Raw genomic sequence first — 20,797 nt, 5'->3', positions numbered from 1 at the left:
CTACATGCAAAAGTAGTAAAGAGAAAATCAAACCCAGTGAAAAGCATCATAAAATACCTAGAATATCTACAGGTAGGGGAGTAAGTTACAGAAGATCTTCAGTTAGCACTTCAAATGTAACAATATGACTACAGTATTAGATGAGTCTCAAAAGACCAATGCTATTTCTGGAAATTCTCTATCCTAGGTCATTATCTGTCTAACTCTGACTTTGGAAGATCCCATTGGATCTCAATATGGGAACACGCTGGAGGGTGGGAGCATTCTGTATTTGGTTTAGTTCTATTTGGGCCTATTACTGTTTTCATACTGCTTTTAATTTGATGAGTGTTTTGGTGTGGGTGACTGCAGGTTTAGTAAAATGAATGCATGTATTTCTACAGCCATTGTAGATCTGTCATTTTGTTCCAGTTCTTGTTTATTCTTTCCTCGTCGCATGCATTCCCTTTTCAAAAGGTGCACTAGGAGCTGTCATGTGTAATAACTGCAACAGAGATTGTGTAGTATCTCAAGCCATGTAAAGGGGCTGTCATAAAACTATTATGTTTATTGGTAGTGATGGTTTTCAGCAATAGAATGTTCAAGTTTCAAATGGGGAAAGTACTGTTTGTTTTCTTTCCTAGCACCAAGGGCAAGTTCTCAATGACACAGTGGATGGAAAAGAAATCTACAATACAATTCGTCGTAAAACAAAGGATGCATTTTATAAAAACATTGTTAAAAAAGGATACCTTCTGAAAAAAAGTGAGTGTGGTGCACAAGTGTGTTTGCTAGGAATGTCTGTGTTTTTGAACCATCTCAGTAGATTGTGCTAGCCTTAAGGCCTTGTAGTCAAGAGGTCTAGTAACAGTGAGCAAGTCTAGTCATTATACAGTGCCCCCACTTGCTTACATACATACATCTCTCCATGAATGTATGTACAAATTTTGCCTGCCAGTTTCTTAAGTCAGTTCGTGCATCCTTTGTTCTTTATTGAAGCATAGATACAGCAACCTTGCTCATATTCCCAAGTATATGAGCTAGAATTCCAGAAAGCTGTTGAAGTCCACTTAAAAAGGAGTTTTCACTTGTGACAAAACAGTGTTTGAAACTGACTGAATGTTAGTATTCACAGTGCATTTGAATATACAGTGGTGCCTCGCATAGCGAGGTTAATCCGTTCCGGATTAACCCTCGCTATGTAAAAACATCGCTGAACGGGACGGGGAAAGCCATTGGAACGCATGCATTCCAATAGGCTCCAAAACTCACCTTTCAGCGTTTTCCTATAGCCGGCAGCCATTTTCGCGCCCTTGGTAAGCGAGGGGAGGGCGCGAAAACGCTGCGCGCGGCCATTTCGGGGCTTCCGGTGGCCATTTTGGAGCCGCTGAACAGCTGATCCGCGGCTTCGTTTTGCGAAGATCGGTAAGCGAAACACTTACCGATCTTCGCAAAGCGATTTTCGGCCATAGGGGCCATCGGTATGCGATCGCATTTGCGATCGCTAGAACGTCCTCGCTATGCGGATTCGTCGTTCTACGGTGCGCTCATTAAGCGAGGCACCACTGTACTGTTTAAATTGTTTTTCATATTCTTTTCATATTAGTCTAACCTAAACAGATTGGGGCAGGATTGTTATTAATAATATGAACACACGTTGACATATTCATTTTTACCATATTTTCTGTGTACAGTTGTGTTCAAAATTATTCAACCCCCAATGCTATAAAGGGGTTTAGGGACTATAGTGTACATTTGGAATTGTATTCAGAATGAAATCCTACAAGGACATTTTAAAGAACCAAATGCAACTAAAATAACATCAGTTGTTTATGTAATACAGTAGTAAATGTTTCTTTTGTGGTTTCTTCATTGCCACAATTATTCAACCCCTTAAAGACTACCACTCTGAAGAAGAGAGGTTCATTCAGGTGTTTTCGATCAGGTATTGAAAACACCTGTGGATGTCACCGAGCACCAATCAAGCATAATAAGCACCAATTAGGCAGCTTTAAAATGACTGTGATACTCAGCTCCTAGACATTTACTGGTGTGGTTACAAACATGGTGAAGTCAAGAGAATGGTCCAGGAAGACAAGAGAAGAGGTGATTTGTCTTCACAGGAAGGGCAATGGCTATAAGAAGATTGCAAAGAAGTTAAACATACCAAGAGACACCATAGGAAGCATCATTCGCAAATTCAAGGCAAAGGGCACTGTTGAAATGCTACCTGGTCGTGGAAGAAAGAAGATGCTGACTTCGACTGCTGTGCGCTACCTAAAGCGTAGAGTGGTGAAAAGTCCCCGTGTGACTGCTGAGGAACTGAAAAAAGATTTGTCAGATGTGGGTATAGAAATTTCAGCTCAGACAATAAGGTGCACACTGCGTAATGAAGGTCTCCATGCCAGAACCCCCAGGCACACCCCCTTGCTATCTCCCAAGAATAAGAAGAGTCGACTGCAGTATGCCAAAAGTCATGTGGGCAAACCACAAAAGTTGTGGGATAGTGTTCTGTGGACTGATGAAACAAAATTAGAACTGTTTGGGCCCATGGATCAACGCTATGTTTGGAGGAGGAAGAACAAGGCATATGACGAAAAGAACACCTTGCCTACTGTGAAGCATGGCGGAGGGTCAATGATGCTTTGGGGCTGTTTTGCTTCTGCAGGTACAGGGAAGCTTCAGCGTGTACAAGGTACCATGAATTCTCTTCAGTACCAGGAGATATTGGATGAAAATGTGATGCAGTCCGTCACACACCTGAGGCTTGGGAGACAATGATCCCAAGCATACCTCCAAGTCCACTAGAGCATGGTTGCAGAGGAAAGGCTGGAACATTTTGGAGTGGCCATCGCAGTCACCAGACTTAAATCCGATTGAGAACCTCTGGTGGGACTTAAAGAAAGCAGTTGCAGTGCGCAAGCCTAAGAATTTGACTGAACTGGAGGCTTTTGCCCATGAAGAATGGGCGAAGATACCCGTAGATCGCTGCAAGACACTTGTGTCAAGCTATGCTTCACGTTTAAAAGCTGTTATAACTGTAAAAGGATGTTGTACTAAGTACTAAGATTGAATGTCACTTGGGGTTGGGGGTTGAATAAAAACTAATAATGATGTGAGCACAGAAATGACATTTGTGGTTATTTCATTATAAATTTAAGGTTATATTTCTCTGACCTACAAGTGCCTCTTTCATGTAAATGTAAGCAAGATGACTGAATGATCAAAATCAATGTCAAAATGGCCAAAACATTCAATTTCAGTGGGGGTTGAATAATTTTGAACACAACTGTATAAGACACTACTTTTTCCTAAAATCATTACACTAAAAATTGAGGGGTGTCTTTTACCTGGAAGTAAGCTGAGATAGCTGAGGAGAAAACAAAATGGCACATACCGCCTAGAGTGGTCTTTTAGGCCAGATGGGCGGGGTATAAATCAAATAAATAAATAAAGTCAGGAGACTTAGCTTCTTCCAATCACAAGCCTTATGGAACTGAAGTTAGCAGATGTTGAACAAACCAATTGGAACACAGCTCGTTGGAGGTGGAGCCTGCAGGCTCAGACATAATGTCTGACGTTCTGAGCCCAGAGGCTGACTACTCAAAGCTAAGTTTCCTTAATTTGGGGGTTAGAAATGTAAGTGTGTGTGTGTGTGTGTGTGTGTGTGTGTGTGTGTGTGTGTGTGTGTGTGTGTGTGTGTGAGAGAGAGAGAGAGAGAGAGAGAGAGAGAGAGAGAGAGAGAGAGAGAGAGAGAGAGAAACAAGGGCAGGTTATAAACAGAATAAAAATACGGTATTTAGGATCACAAAGTCAGTGCATGCCAAAAAAACCTGAATAAAATATATCGGCTTCAAGAAACCTGGCCAGCAACTAGGGATGTAAAATAATACATTTTTTTGTCTTTCACAATATCTGTTTGCAGGTAAAGGAAAGAGGTGGAAGAACTTGTACTTTATTTTAGAAGGAAACGATGCTCAACTTATTTATTTTGAAAGTGAAAAGCGAGCCACTAAACCAAAAGGACTGATAGATCTTAGTGTATGTTCTGTTTATGGTGTCCATGATAGTCTGTTTGGCAGGCAAGTTACTGTTTTTACTAATTAATATATTGCATCATATTTACAAGTTAAGTGATAACTGTAAAAAGTTTGAAACGCTGTCACATGATGGAGGAGGTTTGTTTTCTGTTGTTTCACAAGATATAACTTGAAAAAATGGCCAAAATTCAATCCAGAATCCCAGGAATGGAACTAGAACCTTGCTAGGTACATTTTTGTCACAGTGACTATCGTATTTACCGGTGTATAAGGCGACTGGGCATATAAGACCACCCCCCAACATTCCCACACAGAATGTAGAGTTTTATACTTGCTGTATATGCATAATTCTGCTTTGGCTGCATCATGGGGAGAGTTCCTTTTGCCCCTTTTGGTTCCTTTTTGGAGAGAGCCAGGGTTTGCTGGAAGAAGGAACAGCAGAGAGGCAGCAGCCTTGTGGTCGCATCTCAAAATGGCTCCGCCTCTCTGCTGTTCCCGACAGATAGCTGTTCGGCGCTAGAGTCAGGCTGTTCCCAGGCTAGGAGCGGGGCTCTACTCGGTCTTACTACCAGGTAAGTGACTTCGCTGGGAGAGAGGGAGGGTTTGCTGGACATGCGCCCGGCGTACAAGATGACCCCCCCCCACTTGGAGGCATGTTTTTTAGGGCCAAATGTCTTTTAAGCCGGCAAATACGGTAAGCAATATCATTTACATAAGCATAAATCACCAGCTGTATTCTACTCAGTGAAGTTGCATTGCAAAAAGAAGAATTTGAACTAAAGATTAAGAGCGGTGACAGTACAAGTTGTTTGATAGTGGGAAAGACTATCCCGGAAGTCCACTGGGATGCTGTAGAACACCAGTATTTTCCATATTGGCTTTAGATTGAACCTGACAATCTTTGAGGTCTTGTGCAGCTCTGATTAATGTTTCTTATGCCACACTTTTAAAGAGGGTTTTTCCCCAAGACATGCCTGTCATCTTAATTGGAGGGTTCACAGATTTGTGTGTGTGAAATATAGTTTGCTTTCATTTATAGGCATAACAAGGAAGGGACGAGATCACACCAGAACCAACTTTATAGCCTAGCTTAGGCTAGCCTAACCTAACCAAACCAACTGTAGGTGGAGTTAATATGTAAAGTGGTTGTTTGCTATACAGTAGTGCCTCGCATTGCGACGTTAATTCATTCTGCAAAAATTGCTGTTGAACGAAAACGTCACTATGCAATATTAAAAAGCCCATAGAAACGCATTAAAACCTGATTAATGCGTTTCTAGGGGCTTAAAACTTACTGTTCAGCGAACATCCTCCATAGCGCGGCCATTTTCAGTGCCTTTTAAGCGAGGAATCCATCCCAGAAAACAGCAGGTGGCCATTTTGTTTACCCGGCAGCCATTTTGAAACTGCCAATCAGCTGTGCGAAAATGGTCACTTTGCAGTGATCGGTTCCCGAAGCAGGGAACTGATCATCGCAAAGCGAAATTCCCCCATAGGGAACATCGCAAAGCGATCGCTTTTGCGATCGCAAAAAGTTCATCGCAAAGCGATTTCATCACTCAACGGAGCGCTCGCTAAGCGAGGCACCACTGTATTTAGCTAGTTCTTCTTCATGGCCTCCATGAATCACACTATGGGTGATCCGCACTTTGCGGAGCCTCTTTGGAATATTCTAAAGCTTCTGCACTAGCAAAAAACACATTAGAATAGACCCCTCCCCCTTGGTATAAGCACCTTGGTGCCAGGACTCTCTCTTCAGTTTCTTTCAACTGCCGCATTGAAGAGCCTTGTACGTTTTATATGATTCTGAAAGTGAAACAAGTCCTTTCTACTGCTGAACTTAATTGATTTCCTCTTTATTATTAATCAAAGATACATATATGAACTGTTTTTAGTTTTCTTCTCCATACCTTGGCCTCCGGCCATTGCAACCCCCCTCACTACGGCTTTTCTTTTTCTTCTCTTTATTATTGATGGGCCCGTTCAAGCACTGCGTGATTTGTGATGACAAGATCCCACTATTGGTTGGTCACACAAAGTGCCTTTTTTGTTTAGGCGCGGCACATCAAACCTCCTCATGCCCTCATTGTAAAAATTTCAAACGAGGAGTACTCCATTCTCACCTATCTCAACTCAAACTCCGCCTCTGGGAACAGTCTTTGGAACCAGCAAAATCTATGGCTCAAACTACGTGTAAAACCACCTCACAAGCTAAAGCCATAGAATAAGCCATTGCAGAACCATCGAAACATTGTTCCTCCACTACTCCATCTCACTCTGATGCGCCTTCCACTTCATCAAAAACTTCTAAGACGCACAGATCTAAATAGCCAACATCAAAAACTACGCTATCCAGCCTTCTGGATAGCGACAGCCTCCTCCTGATCCGGTTCCTGGTCCCCCGCAATCAAAAAGATCTAAACAAACCAAATCAAAGACCTCGGCAGTCCCTTCACAGCAGGTTTCCGAACCCGGTGATTTAATTTCTGTAGGTTCAACCTCTGATGATGAAGGACTTCCATCTCATCAACTGGCTTCTCAGTCACCGACATGGGACGAGTGAGTAGAACATCTTACTTTTTCTTCTAATAGTCCCCAGCATTTTATCTCTCCTAATCCGTCCACTGATGCCTCCCCAGAGAGAGATGAACCTGAGCCTCAGCCGGACTCAATGCTCTATTCTATGCCATTGGGCTGGCCTCTACAGCCACCAGTGCGCTATCAGGTGCATTCAGCACAAGGCAATTCCACAAGCGTGTGTCAATCAACCCCGTACATAGCACACTCATCAGGTAGACATTTGCCCCGATCAGTGCTTCTCTAACCTGCCGGCTACGGATGCTCAAATGGCTGCCTCCTCCAGTCCGGTATTAGCCTCATGCAAAAAACCTCCATCTCAACAACCTTCTGTGTCGAAGAGGCCTTATCACTGAGGCACGCAGCCATCATATGACTCTTCATCAACCACTGGCGAAAATCAGGGCAGTCGAGAAACATGCTTCCACCTGCAAAGCATTTGCAGCCCCTGTGACTACATATTTTCCAGCTCAAAATGATGGAAATCACTCCTCTCGCCAGACATCCCCAGCCCCAATTACAGATATACCTATGTGTCCACTGAATCGGCCTCAGCCACCTTTTTGACACAGTAGAGACACTGGTTTCGATATCGACGACCCTTGGTATCCATCCTGGTCCATGGACGCCCTACTTCATTCTTTCTCAATTGCTAGCCCTCAACAACAGCACCAACCTAGACATGCAGTCCATCAGACACAGACTTCGACACCAAGATCCCATCTGGTTTATCTCCATCCATGGATGTACCTTCGACATCGATACTGGTCGACAACTCTCGACGTCGACAAATGTCCATGGACATGCCACACTCCTCAGTGGCAGGCCACCATCAACATTACTATGACCAACATCCTCTCAACACCGACGTCGATCAACGTTCTATCGATTCCAGGCTTGATCTCAAGCTCTCAGAACATAGTTATCGACCATAAACTCCATCTGTGCTTCTCACATCGCCAGATTCCAACCTAGCATGTGTGCGTCCTCCATCCCAATCAGAGAATTTCCAAACCTACACTCAACTCATGATCCGTATTGGATTTTCAAATCCATCGCCCCACAAACGAACCGGCAGATCACCTTTATGATCCTATTTCTAAGGACACAACTAACCCAGTCCATATTTCCATGCTACCATCTCTTCTTACCACTGTTTAGCGATCTGGGACTAAAACAGTCTCCTCTCACTCAGTCTTGAAAAGAATCAATAATCTCTATTGGATACACGACCCTGGAGCACTTTTTCTCCAGAAGCAGCTGGTCCCAAGTTCGATATTTGTCGAGGCCTCACAGTTGCTATCTTGATACCGACAGTCCCTTATCCCACCTAACAAAGACAAAAAGTCAACTCTATGGGCAGGTGGCTTTACTCATCAGCGGCTTTTACTATGAGGGTAGATAACTACCAAGGAGCTATGGGGGCATATCAGTGCTTTCTTTGGGATAACATGGCCACTTTTCTGGACTCATTACCAGAAGACAAAAAATATTAGCACAAACCTTCCAACAGGAGGGTCTCTCTGTCACCAAACAGCAAAGTTTCTCTGCTAAACACACGGTAGACACCACGGATAAATCTGTGGCTACCTCTGTTGCGCTCAGACATTTCTCCTGACTAAGAACAGCCAACTTTGCAGAAGATGCCCGACCATGTATTGAAGACCTCCCATTTGATGGCACCGGTCTGTTTAATGCTGAAACTGATGACATCTTAGAAAACGTTCAGAAGAAACGTTCCGCTGCCAAAAGATGGGGTATCTATCCCACTTATCAACAGCGCCCCCAATGCAATCAATGGAAGCGACCTTACAATTCCTACCAGAGGTTCCAACACAAACCCCAACGTCAGAACATCTACACACCATACTTTAAACAACAATACAAACAAAAACCACACCGGCAACCTATCCAAAGGTGCAATGACCGGAAACCCAAACATCATGTTTGATGTTTTCCCGGCTGAGATCGCAAATCAACCCTTTCCTCTGGAAACACTTACCTGCCTGGCAATCCATCACCATTGACACCTTGGTTCTTTTCATTGTCCAAAACTGATACCTCATCCATTTCCATCAACTCCCTCCAGTGGGAGGGTCCCAAGCCTACCAATTCAAAAGACTTCCTTTCGGACTTGCAACAGCTCCCAGAGTCTTCACCAAGTGTATGACCCCAGTGGCTGCCTTTCTCAGACTTCAAAAGATCCTTATCTTCCCATACATAGACGACTGGCTCCTTGTAGCTCATTCCCGCCACAAAGCTCGCCGAGACACCTTTTCTTCTTATCCCTCCTTTGCGATCTCGGTCTCATAGTCAACATGCAAAAATCCAAAATGAGCCCTACAAGGATTATTCATTATATTGGGGCTTCCCCTCCTCCCACCATTACTGCTCCTCCACAGAGTAATTGTCCAAATACAACAGGACAAACACAACACCATCCTCATTGCTCCTTGGTGGCCAAGACAGCCCTGGTTCCCAGTGCTATACCACCTGTCCTCCGACATTTATCAGCTCCCCTGCCTACCACACCTCTTCATGCAGAACAACTCCCGGATCCTTCATCCCAACTTACCTGCTCTGCACCTGGCAGCGTGGAGGAGTCTTCCTCCTTGATGAATATTCTCCGTCAAGCAAAGAAACCCTCAACTAGAAAAGCTTACCTGTATAAATGAAAAAAAATTCAATCTTTTACTACAGCTCTTTCCCTTCCTGACATCAACCCGTCTCTCTCCACGGTTCTCCGATATTTGCTCCATCTCTAATCTTCTGTTCTTTCTGTCTCATCTATTAGCCTATCTCTTGGCAATCGTCTCATACCAACCACTGACCTCTCCAGCGGCTCAATTTTTCAGACATCCCACGTTCAAGCGCTTCCTTAAGGAATTGTCACATGCTTACCCAGATGTTCACCTGCTCTCCCTACAATGATCCTTGATCTTAGTCTTATGGCAACTCACTAAACCTCGAACTGCTAGCCTCAGCGGATCTCCGTCTACTTTCCTTCAAAATGGCCTTTCTCGTTGCAATTCCTTCAGCTTGCCGAGCAAACGACCTTGCAGCCCGACGCCATGATTGCCCTTATATACAATTCTATCCTGATAAAGTAAAGCTGTTCCTCGATGTCTCCTTCCTCCCTAAAGCGGTGTCTCAGTTTCATTTCTCTCAACCACTGATCCTCCCATCTTTCTTTCCATCACCATCCACAACCCATGAACACTTTCTTCATACTTTGGACGTCAGGAGGGCCCTCTCCTTTTATTTGTCGCATATGCAACCCTTTTGACATTTATTATTTATTTATTTATTGGATTTCTATCCCGCCCATCCCGTTCCCCATGCCTTTTTGTCAGTCATCAACTTCCTAACAAAGGCCTACAAGTCACCTCCCAGATGATTTCTTGCTGGGTTGCCTCTACTATTCAGCTTGCATACCAGCTTGCTCGACAGCCCCTCAAGCTATTTGACCTCATTCCACCAGGGCGTTGGCGGCCTCTACAATATTCCTACGTGGTTTGCCACTTCCCAACATCTGTGCCTTGGCTACGTGGGTACAATCATCTACCTTCGTCCAACATTTTAGACTAGATGTTCGACGGAAATCTGATGCGGCATTCGGATGTGCTGTTTTGGCTTCTGCCTTGGCGTGACACCCTGCCTCCGCTTAAGACAGCTTGCAGGTCACCCACAGTGTGATTCACAGAGGCCACGAAGAAGAACGGGAGGTTACTCACATGTAACTGTAGTTCTTTGAGTGGGCCTCTGTGATTCACACATCCCACCCAACCTCCCCTCTGTCATGCCATACAATATTCTGTTCCTTGCAGCAGTTGACACAATTGAAGGAAGAGTCCTGGCGCCAAGGTACTTATACCAAGGGGGAGGGGTCTATTCTAATGTGTTTTTTTGCTACCGCAGAAACTCTAGAATATTCTGAAGAGGCTCCACGCAGGCGTGGATCAGCCACAGTGTGAATCACAGAGGTCCACTCAAAGAACTACAATAACAGGTGAGTAACCTGCTGTTCTCACATTCCCTGTAATTTGAACACTTCCATGAAAACCCAATAAACCATTTAGGATTTTTCAAATGTGATCTACCAGTCATTACACTGGCTTTTAAAAACTTAATTCCTTAATTCATTTGCTGGATAGTATTATTTACATTTGCTGGTCACTGAATTCAAAGAAACTTGAATGTATTGACATCAATAGAAACAGATTACAGTACAGTATAGTACAGTTGCCAAAGTCAAACTCTAAAGTGCACAGTGAAAATCCAGTTACATTTTATGAACAATTCAGTCTGCTGCGTGCCTTTCTTTTCTATCACTCTGAACTGAATTAGTTTCCATACATGAAATATAAATGTGTAGATTTTAGATCTGATATTAAGTGATACTATGGTGGTATCCCAGTCAGCTCTCTACAAAGCATTTTGATGGCAGAACATTGTGAAGAAACACATCATAAATGTAGATTTAATGCTGTCAATGTTCTAGCAGCATTCTCTATAATATGCAAGCAGTGAGGTTACAATGATACAAGCATTGGTGAGTTAAATACTAGTATGCATGGCTATCACCAACTGAACACTATGCATGCACTTGAATGCTAAATATATTCTGCCTGGACAATGTTCAAAACTTGGAAGCAGGAGTGGATAGTCTTTGTCTGCTAGAGGTGATTGGACTCTGTACGCATCATGCCTGAGCAGAGGATATGGTGGCTGGGGCAGATGTAAGTTAAGAATATAACATCTTGGGGTTTCTTAAAGGTTACTTATACTGCTGAAGAAATTGCATGTATTAACCTGTCAGTGTTCCTAGTTTCTCAAACATGGAATAAGTTGGTTGGGCAGTTCACATTGACAGTATGCAAAACCTCTTGCCAGTTGTGTCCATTTTTATTCCTGTGAAATCTGGTATATTTGCATAAAGGATGGCTTTGTGCACATTCCCCATTCATGAGAATCTTGGTGAAAAATGCACATATCTGGAGAAAATAGTTCAGTAATTAGCTGATAATTCCAAGTTCATCATTTCTGCTGGGAAGCACTTCTTTTAACATTATTTTTAAAACACAAGCTGGTCCAATTCAGTGGCTGAAGTCTTGTTTTTTAACATAGTAAGTCTTATTGGAGTAGGCCCATTGAATGGCAGTTTGGCGAGTGTATTCCTCTGTAAGTTCCATTGTTTCAAATGGGCCTGCTCAAATTGTGACTCACAGCTAAAATAGGCCAGTTTGAATCAGTGGAACATATGCAGGAGTTGACTCACCAAATAGCCACTAACTCAGTGGGCCTGCTGTACTGCAACTAAACAACTGGATTTCAGCCACTGTATGTTTCATTGGAAGCATTATTTCCAAAGTGGTGCTTTCTTTCAAGGATTGCATGTATTGCTGAACATAAACAAATTTAGAACAAGACCGCTGCATGTTGCAAGAGTGAGATTTATCATTTTGTATTCATATTCCATTCTTGTTTTTCTTCTTTCCTTTGAATAGGCCAAACTGTTTTCAGATAGTAGTTCAGCACTTTAGTGAGGAGCATTACATCTTTTACTTTGCAGGAGAAACTCCAGAACAAGCACAGGTGATGCACATTTTTCCTATTTTAATTAGTTCAGTTTAAGATGTCAGCATATGTTGTATTGAAGAGTGTGATAGTTTACTTTTCATGTACTATAACGAAATATCCAGTCTAAATTTTATTCATTGTTATTTGGGCACTAGATTGTCATATGCATGCACTTGAATGCTAAATATATTCTGCCGCCTGGACAATGGATAACACATTATCTGTGACCAAATGTATGTTTGTGATATACAGCTTTCCCATCTCCATTGCTCTATTGCAGCCCTCTAGTCTGTCCTGAAACTGCACAAAAGGGCATCAAAAAAGGGAAGCTGCTAAACCTGAGGGATCCCTCCTTTAGCACCTGCACCTCTGCTTGTCTTGGGAGCTATAGGATATGTAGTCTTTTATTAATAGGAGGAGGTAGGCAGCAGGGGGCAAGAGCCATGCCCGCTGCTTCTAAGCAAGCTGAAAAGCAGTAGGCTTGGCTCCTGGAAAGGAAATCGAGCCTGCTGCTTGCTTCTGAGGACAGCAGTGGAGGTGCCAAAAGCCAGACCCACGGCTTCTGAGCATGTACAGACACAGGGGCTGGTCCAGGAAGGGAAGGCAGGCCTTCTACCTGTTCCCTCTTGGCCTCCGTCCAAACTTTGAGACTCAGACTCAAGGTCTGGGCCTTGGTACCAAAGACTTGGACTCGGACTTGAGACTCTGGTCTCAAGACCTACGACTATCCCTGTTCATAGCCTCCTGATGAAATGGTACTTCTAAAAACTAAGTTTTATTTCTAAAATGTACAGCTTGTTTGCACACTCATTTTAATTGACTGTCAAGTATGTAATATAACTAGGGCACTAAGGCTTTTCCTTTCCATTCTGTTGGATTTTTCATGTTGCACTCAGGAAACCTGTACCAGAGCTGGAGGTGGGGGAGGAGATAGAGATCCACGGTTCCAAACTCATGTGTATACAGACATTTAAATTGTAGCCATTAGGTATTGCTTACTATGTTACCACATGGGTGGATATTTTTAAATGAAAGCTTCTTCGTGGTCTCTGTGAATGCATACTAATGGGTTAATCTGCGCAGAGCAGCCTCAGAATCTTCTAGAGCTCAAGCACATGGTGCCAGGACCTCCCACATATTACCTATAACTCCACCCTGGCACTGAGTGCCTCAGTTCTGCTGCAGCTTCTTGAATCGGAGCTACCGCGTTCACACTTTCTTCTTATTACTTCTTGGACCTCCCAGTATTTGACTTTGAACTGTTCTGAAATTGCCTTCGGATTTTTGATTCAAACAAAAAGCAAAGAACTGTGTTATTTCTCTTGTTTTCTTAAGTGGGTTTATGGCCGCTTCAGGCCCTTTCAAGTGTTGCTCTTCGTGCTTGAATAAAGTCCCCTTGTTGGACAGCCATTCCCAGTTCCTGTTTTGCCTGGGGGAAAAGCATCAGCCAGCCTTGTGTGCTGTCTGCAAGAGCTTTACGAAGCCGGCACTAAAACAAAAGTTCCAACACCTTTGTTCTGTCGAGGCCCTTCCATTGCCACTGCCTTTGGCCTATGCCAGACTTGAAGCTGTATGCTTCAGCGTACCATCAGGAGATGAGGATATTCCTTGCCCAAGGCCGATGGTTGCACCATCACCTCGCTTAATTTTTCCCCCAGATTGGGCAGTCACCTTTGTGGAGGTGCAGCTCGTGACGCAGGCCAGCCGCACCGCCATCTCCACCCGCCTCGTTAGTGGCTGAGTTGCCAAGAAAGAAGAAACAGGGAGCCTGCGGGCAAGCCCGAAGGGTATCGGTGTCAACTAGATACCCCTCGGGTAGCTAGTTGACACCTCAGGTATAAAACCTATTGGGATTATCCACGGCTTCGCTGGGAAGGCCACCGAGATTACTGCGAGCCCGGTGGCTTCAATCTTGACGGCCCTTGATACCGAGCTCCTTACAGGCCTGAATTCTGTTTTCAGTGCTGTTGGTGGTCACATTATTATGGGCAATATTCATCTTCGCCCACAACCTCTCAGTATCGCAAATATCAGGGTGACTACCGTCACCTGGAGAATGACTTTTTGCATGAGCCGCCGTTGTGTAGGGGAGTTAAGCAGTCGGGTCCAGAGGAGCCAGTACCAACTGTGCGTCTAAGGGCCCATTGTCTGCCTCCAACCACGTCTCTTTGACCTCAGCCACCTATGGCTCCTGCCCCTCCAAGATCACTGGAGAGACCTCCACCAGAGCACAAAGGAGAAACGGGGGGGGGGGAAATCACAACCTCCATCAAGACCCTTACCAGCCAGTTTGGGCGACATCCGGTCTCCCAGTCTCCGGACCAGGATGATGATTTTGAGTCGGGCTCAGTCTCAGACGAAGTCATTGGAAAGAATTCTTTGCCTAACGTTCCCACACCAGGATCAGACATGGTGGAGAGCCATCCTCCATCTCCTGAGGACTATTCAGCATATTCACACCTGATTCACAGGATTGCGAAAGTAATGGACTTGGCTGTCGTGCAGCCTGCAGTGGAGGAGGTGGACAAGATTTACAAGGACATTACACAGGACCAGTCCCCTCTTCTGCACCTTGCCTTCATCTCCTCACTCCTTAAACTGGTGAAGGAGGCCTGGAATAAACTCTCTACATAACACAAAATCCCTAGGAGGGTGGAAAACCTTTACAAAACACATGGCAACAACACAGACTTTCTGCCCAAGCATCCCCTGCCCAATTCCTTTGTTGTGGATGCAACACAAAATAGGGCCAGAAATAGATCATCAACTACACCCAATAATAAGGAGAGTAGGAAATTAGACATTCTTGGATGGAGAGTCTAATCTTTGGTGTTTTTTGTCTTTAGAGTAGCAAATTATTCTGCTGCGATGGGAGTGTACCACGGCCATCTTACAGTATAATACCATCTTAGCAGCATTACAGGCTGCCCCGGAGGAGCTTAAACTTCAGGCCTCGCTTGCCACCAAGAGGTCATGACCCTAGCAAGGCAGGAAAGGATCGCTGTAAGGCACATAGTGGATGCAGTGTCCAAACAGATTACTACAGCAGTAACTCTTCGCCGCTGTGCTTGGCTGCACTCAGCCGGAATCTCTGAGGATGCGAGGTCCAGGATCGAGGACCTACCTTTCAATGGGGTAGACTTGTTCGATGAAAAGACTGATGAGATCCTGGTCAACCTCCTCAAGTTTTAAAAAACGGACAGATCCTACAACAATGAACAAAGCCATCCAAGAAGTTCCTGGCAGAGGCCTTTTTGCTTATCCTGACCATCAGAGGTCGCAGGCCTCCAGCTTTCCACCAGGTCCGTCTTGTCAACAGACGGGCAGGCAGTGGCCTCACCAGCAGGCCCACCGCCCTGACCGAAAGCCCAGGCAGGGTCTTTAGCTCCATCGATCCACCAGCAACACTTTACACTTTGGTTCGTTTGGCCCCCTTCCTTTCTGCCTGACTATCCATCACCTCTGGATTCTTGGGTGCTCACCATCATAGCCAGAGGATATGCTACTGAATTTGACTCCCCACCTTCCACGGATTGCTCAGGGACACCACCCCCTCACCTCCATTAAAAGAGGAGGTCGCCTCCCTTCTTCAAAAGGATGCCATTGTCCAAGTTCACAAGCTGGGTATTGCACTTAGCTTTTTCCCCCGTTACTTCACTATCCTAAAGAAGGACGGGAGACTTCTTCCCATATTTGACCTCCGGCCCTTGAATTCTTGTATCACACCCCTGCGCTTCAGGATGATTTCCCTTGATGACACCATCCAAATGTTGAGACGTGGAGACTGGTTCAGTTATAGACCTCAAGGGTGCCTATTTCCATATCAGCATTTGTCCATAGCATCAACATTACTTGAGGTTTTCCCTCAAGGGGATGATCTATGAATCCAAGGCACTCGCCTTTGAGCTGTCCATGGTTCCATGGATGTTCACTAAGTGTTTAGCCCTGGTGTCCGCTTATCTTCACTTGCACAGTATTATGGTGTTCCCATACCTGGTGGCACTGTCTCGTGCTCATTCGGACAAAGCCAAGCTGGGGAACTGGCAGCCCTATGGGTCGACCCAACCTTCCTCCAGTTTCACCCAGATAAAGTGGCTCTCTACACGGACCTCTCTTTCATTCCAAAGGTTGCCATTTATTTTCACCTAAACCAGCCAATAGTTCTTCCGACCTTTTTCCCTGTTCCAACATTACATCTGGAATGGTCTCTCCACTCCTTGGATGTTAAAAGAGCCCTCTCTTCTTATATCTCCTGATCTGCGTTCTTCCACTCATCACACCACCTATTTGTCTCCTTCCAAGGTCAATCTAAGGCAGGTGCCGGTCCCTGGACTGGACTGGACTGGGCCGCAGAGACAGATCTCCCACCCACTCCCCTGGACGCACTTCCCCTGCACAGACCCTTCGCGCATGTGTGTGTGTGTGTGTGTGTGTGTGTGTGTGTGTGTGTGTGTGTGTGTGTGCATGTGCGTGAGTGTCCCGCAACCCTTCAGCATTAATGCAAGTGCCCCCAAGCGCCCCCTGCCCTTCATACATGTGCGTGTGTGCATGCACCCATGTGAACGCACCCACATGAACGCCCCCACTCCTTCACGCATACATGTGAGCGCAGGTGATGCCCTGCCTTCCGTAACCGCTACACGGTGTTAAAAAGGTTGGGGACCACTGATCTAATGGATCCCCAGTTATTTCACAGAGAATTTCCTGTTGGATAATTTCCACTATCCGCCTAGCATATGAGCTGGCCAACATGCTTCTGCCATGCACTATAAGGGCACATTCAACCGAGCTGTTGCATCTTCCACAGCTTTCCTCAGAGGAGTTGACCTGGTGGACATCTGTAGATCAGCTATGTGGGCCACACCATCCACCTTTGTGGCCCACTATTGCTTGGATGTCAGGGCCAAAGCAGAGGCTGCTGTGGGCCGTGCTGTCTTGGCATTTGTGCTCTCATGACATCCCTCCATCTCGTAAGTCAGTTTGCTAGTCACCCATTAGTGTGCATTCACAGAGACCACGAAGAAGAAAAAGAGGTTGATTATCTGTAACTCTGGTTCTTTGAGTTGTCATCTGGGAATTCACACTTTCCACCCTTCCTCCCTCCTGTCCGTCACGTGGACCTTGTGGCATGCTGCGCAGCGGCACAGTTCCACGGAACTGAGGCGCTCAGTGCCGGGGTGGAGTTATAGGTAGCATGTGGGAGGTCCCAGCACCATGTGCTTGAGCTCTAGAAGATTCCGAGGCTGCTCTGCGCAAGTGCAAATTCACAATTGACTACTCGAAGAACCAGAGTTACAGGAAGCAACCTCTTTTTCTTATGTCCATTCTGGAAGACTGCTGAAGAATTCTCAGCCATACGAGTCACCATTTGTATTATTTATCTCTTAATATGCGGAATACTTTGCACTCTAAGTCAGAATGTATAAAATAGTTTTTTCCCATTAACTTGAATGTTCATCTTAATGACGCAGACATCAGAATAAGCCTGGGTGTCAGAAAATCCAAATTTAGCAGGATTAAGCAAAGGTGATGGAACCAGCTGCCTCCTCTCTCATGCTTGGTTTCTCCTCCCAACAGGAGTGATCTTAAGTATAGAGAATGTCCAAACTAAGAACACGGTTAATCTCTACAAGCCAAAATTGTAAGCCATAGTTTGTTATTGGCTTATGCCTTCGGCATGTTTGTGAAGAAGAAAAAACCAGAATCTTTATTTGGGCTTCATTGATAAATATCCTTTACAAGGAGGCACTATGGTTCGTCTATCTCCTGTTGTTTGCTGGAAGAGCCAGGTGGCCAATTTAAATCATAACGCTATACAAACTCAAGGACATACATAAAGCTAGAAAGGAGGCTAACTTGTTTAGTGACAAAATATGTGTGCTTCAGAATTTGTCTTACTCTTTATTGTAAGCCAGAAATATGCTAATCATGGATGTAGAGCTAAAGAGAGATACAGAAGCAGCAGAAGAAAAAGATATTTAAGCAGAACAAAAATATAAGTAGATTTAGAAGCTGTTAAACCAGTCTTTCCCAAACTGCTGTTCTGCAGATTTTTTAAATTTCCAGCTCTCACTATTCCTAACTCTTGGCTATGCTGGTTGCGGCTGATAGGACTTAATGTTAAAAACACCTAAAGGACACCTGGTTCTGGAAAATGATTGTTAAACAATTGGGCTATTCAATAAATGCAGTTTGGGGTGGCAGTGCTTCACATTCTTCCTGTAACTAAATAATCCAGAATTCGGTAAGGCTTTTTTATGAGTAGTTGTGATGCCAGTTACTGAAAATTTCTGTTATTTTTTAGGACTGGATGAAAGCCTTGCAGACATTTTGCAATTTAAGGAAAACTAGTCCCGGAACATCAAATAAACGTCTACGTCAGGTAATGGCTACAAATCAATAAAATTCTGGTTTTTTGTTTTGTTTTTAATTTTTGAGTCGGTAGAGATACTGTAGTACTTTGTATATTTTTTAAAATCCTATGAACTTATATATAGCTCTTTCAGCATTAAATTTATCATAACAGTTTTTTAAAAATGAAAGATTAGTCGTAATATTAGGTACAGTTAATAAGACTGTGTCCTTAGACAAGTGTGTGTGTAGCCACAGCATTAATTTTCCATTTCAAATCATGTCTTATCCTTGCTAACATATGAGAGAGATGTGCAATTGCAGAAAAACCTAAGAAGTTTCACTGGGACATCTCTTAGACCATCTTTTAAATGTGACACAATTATCAAAGCAGAGATGTGCAATTTATGCCATTGAATGTAGGAAATGAAAGGTACACTGATGCCTCGCTAGACGATTGCCTCGTGGGATGAAAAACCCGCAAGATGATGGGTTTTTGCGATCACTATAGTGCCTCGCAAGACGTCTTTTTCTATGACCGTGCTTCGCAAGACTTTTTTTTTTTTTAGACCAGTGCTTTGCAAGACTTTTTTTTAGACCGATGCATAGGGAACCTCGCAAGACGATTTTTTCACAAGACGAGAATTATCGCAGAACAAATTAAAATCATCTTGCGAGGCACCGCTGTATAATAATGAGTCCATTTCATTAATACACTTACTGGGCACCATAAAATGCTGCTTTAATAGGTAACCAAGAAGAACAAACTAAGAAGTTCTACCATTTGAATATTAACCAAAGCTGTAACATTGTATTTAAAAAATTAATTGTTGATGTTTCAGAATAATCTGTTCACACATTAAAAGTACAAGTCATCATTCTTTTAACAAAATGTAACAAGAATTTAGAGTAATAATTTGATCTTGATTGAGAGGTTAGATTGTTTTGTTATTTTTGCATATGGTAGCAACCATTCATTCATTCATTCATTCATTCATTCATTCATTCATTCATTCATTCATTCATTCATTTATTTATTTATTTATTTATTTATTTATTTATTTATTTATTTATTTATTTATTTATGTGCATTGTTGAGTACTGCATGAGTATATATGGACCCAAGCTGCATAGGGTTTTATAGGGCATAATCGGCACTTTGAATTGGGCCTGGAAATGGTCTGGCAGTTGGTGGATTTACTGTAAAGAGAATTATGTGATTCCTGTAACTGGCTTCAGTCAGTAGACTGGCTGCCACATTTTTTAACCAACTGAAGTTTCAGAGCCATCTTCAAAGGCAGTCCCATGTAGAGTGCATTACAGTAATCCAGATGAGATGCAAGTAAAACTTGTGTCACTGTAGCCAAGGGAGACATTTCCAAGAATAGGCACACTTAGCACACCAACTTTAACTGTGTAAATACACTCCTAATTTTAACTATGCAGATACACTCTGCCAAAACCTGTGCCTCCAGATTCAGAGATGAATCCATGAGTACGCCCAAGCTGTGAACTGAGTTTTCAGGGGATGGATTCCATCCAACATAGGATGGATTCCCCCTCCTTGATTTGCCTTATGACAGATGAAGAACACCTTTGTCTTGCCAGGATTAATCTTCAGTACATTTGCCTTCAGTCAGTCCATTACAAATACCAGGCACTGATTTTGAACCAAGACAGCTTGATTGGGGTTAGATGACTAGGAGAGCTAGTTGGATGTCATCGGCATACTGGAAGATTGGTGTCATTGTACGGAGGTGGTGTTTTCTTCTCCCATTCTATACCGTATAAAGACCCATCTTTGCTGTGGAGTTTTTCTTCACATTTATCTGTGGTGCTGTGGGTGTCATTCAAAAAGCTGTTATATTTTGCTGTCAAGTACAGATCCATATGTTGATTACACAGGTGACCAATCAAATATTATTTTGCTTTCCTTACAGCTATAGTAAAGAAACAGACTGTAAAAGACAGTCTGTTTTAGCTAAATGATCTGTATGCTTTTTCTGTCCCCTTCTCTTTTTAGTTTATAATGTCTGCTTCATTAGTGAGTTTAACTTTGTTTCACATGTATGTAATTTATCTGAACCCAAGCTTTTAATTGTTGTAGTTTTATTTTTAAAAATTGGGTGTTCATCTGTGTAAGCACATCACAAAACACACATAAGAACCACAAACAAACTTGCAGCGCTTTAAAATCTGTTATATTTCAATATGAGCTTTTATGGGTCAAGTTAGGAAGTAGACTTGATCTATGAAAGCTCATACTGAAC

The 20,797-nt window shown here is 43.6% G+C and overlaps 1 protein-coding gene across 2 annotated transcripts in view; it reads left to right on the top strand.

Annotated features, from left to right (window-relative positions):
* The window catches only part of RASA1 (RAS p21 protein activator 1), a 97,502-nt gene that overhangs the window by 55,919 nt on the left and 20,786 nt on the right, over nt 1–20,797 (top strand). For both annotated transcript variants that reach the window (XM_072992578.2, XM_072992579.2), the window contains 4 exons: nt 624–744; nt 3,905–4,061; nt 12,104–12,191; nt 18,481–18,558. In XM_072992578.2, coding sequence (XP_072848679.2) covers nt 624–744; nt 3,905–4,061; nt 12,104–12,191; nt 18,481–18,558 — 444 coding nt within the window. The remainder of the gene's footprint in view (nt 1–623; nt 745–3,904; nt 4,062–12,103; nt 12,192–18,480; nt 18,559–20,797) is intronic.

The sequence above is a fragment of the Pogona vitticeps genome, chromosome 2 (genome assembly GCF_051106095.1).
Source record: "Pogona vitticeps strain Pit_001003342236 chromosome 2, PviZW2.1, whole genome shotgun sequence".
In the NCBI taxonomy this organism is placed as follows: Eukaryota; Metazoa; Chordata; class Lepidosauria; order Squamata; family Agamidae; genus Pogona; species Pogona vitticeps.
This window is presented reverse-complemented; position numbering and strand designations above follow the sequence as displayed.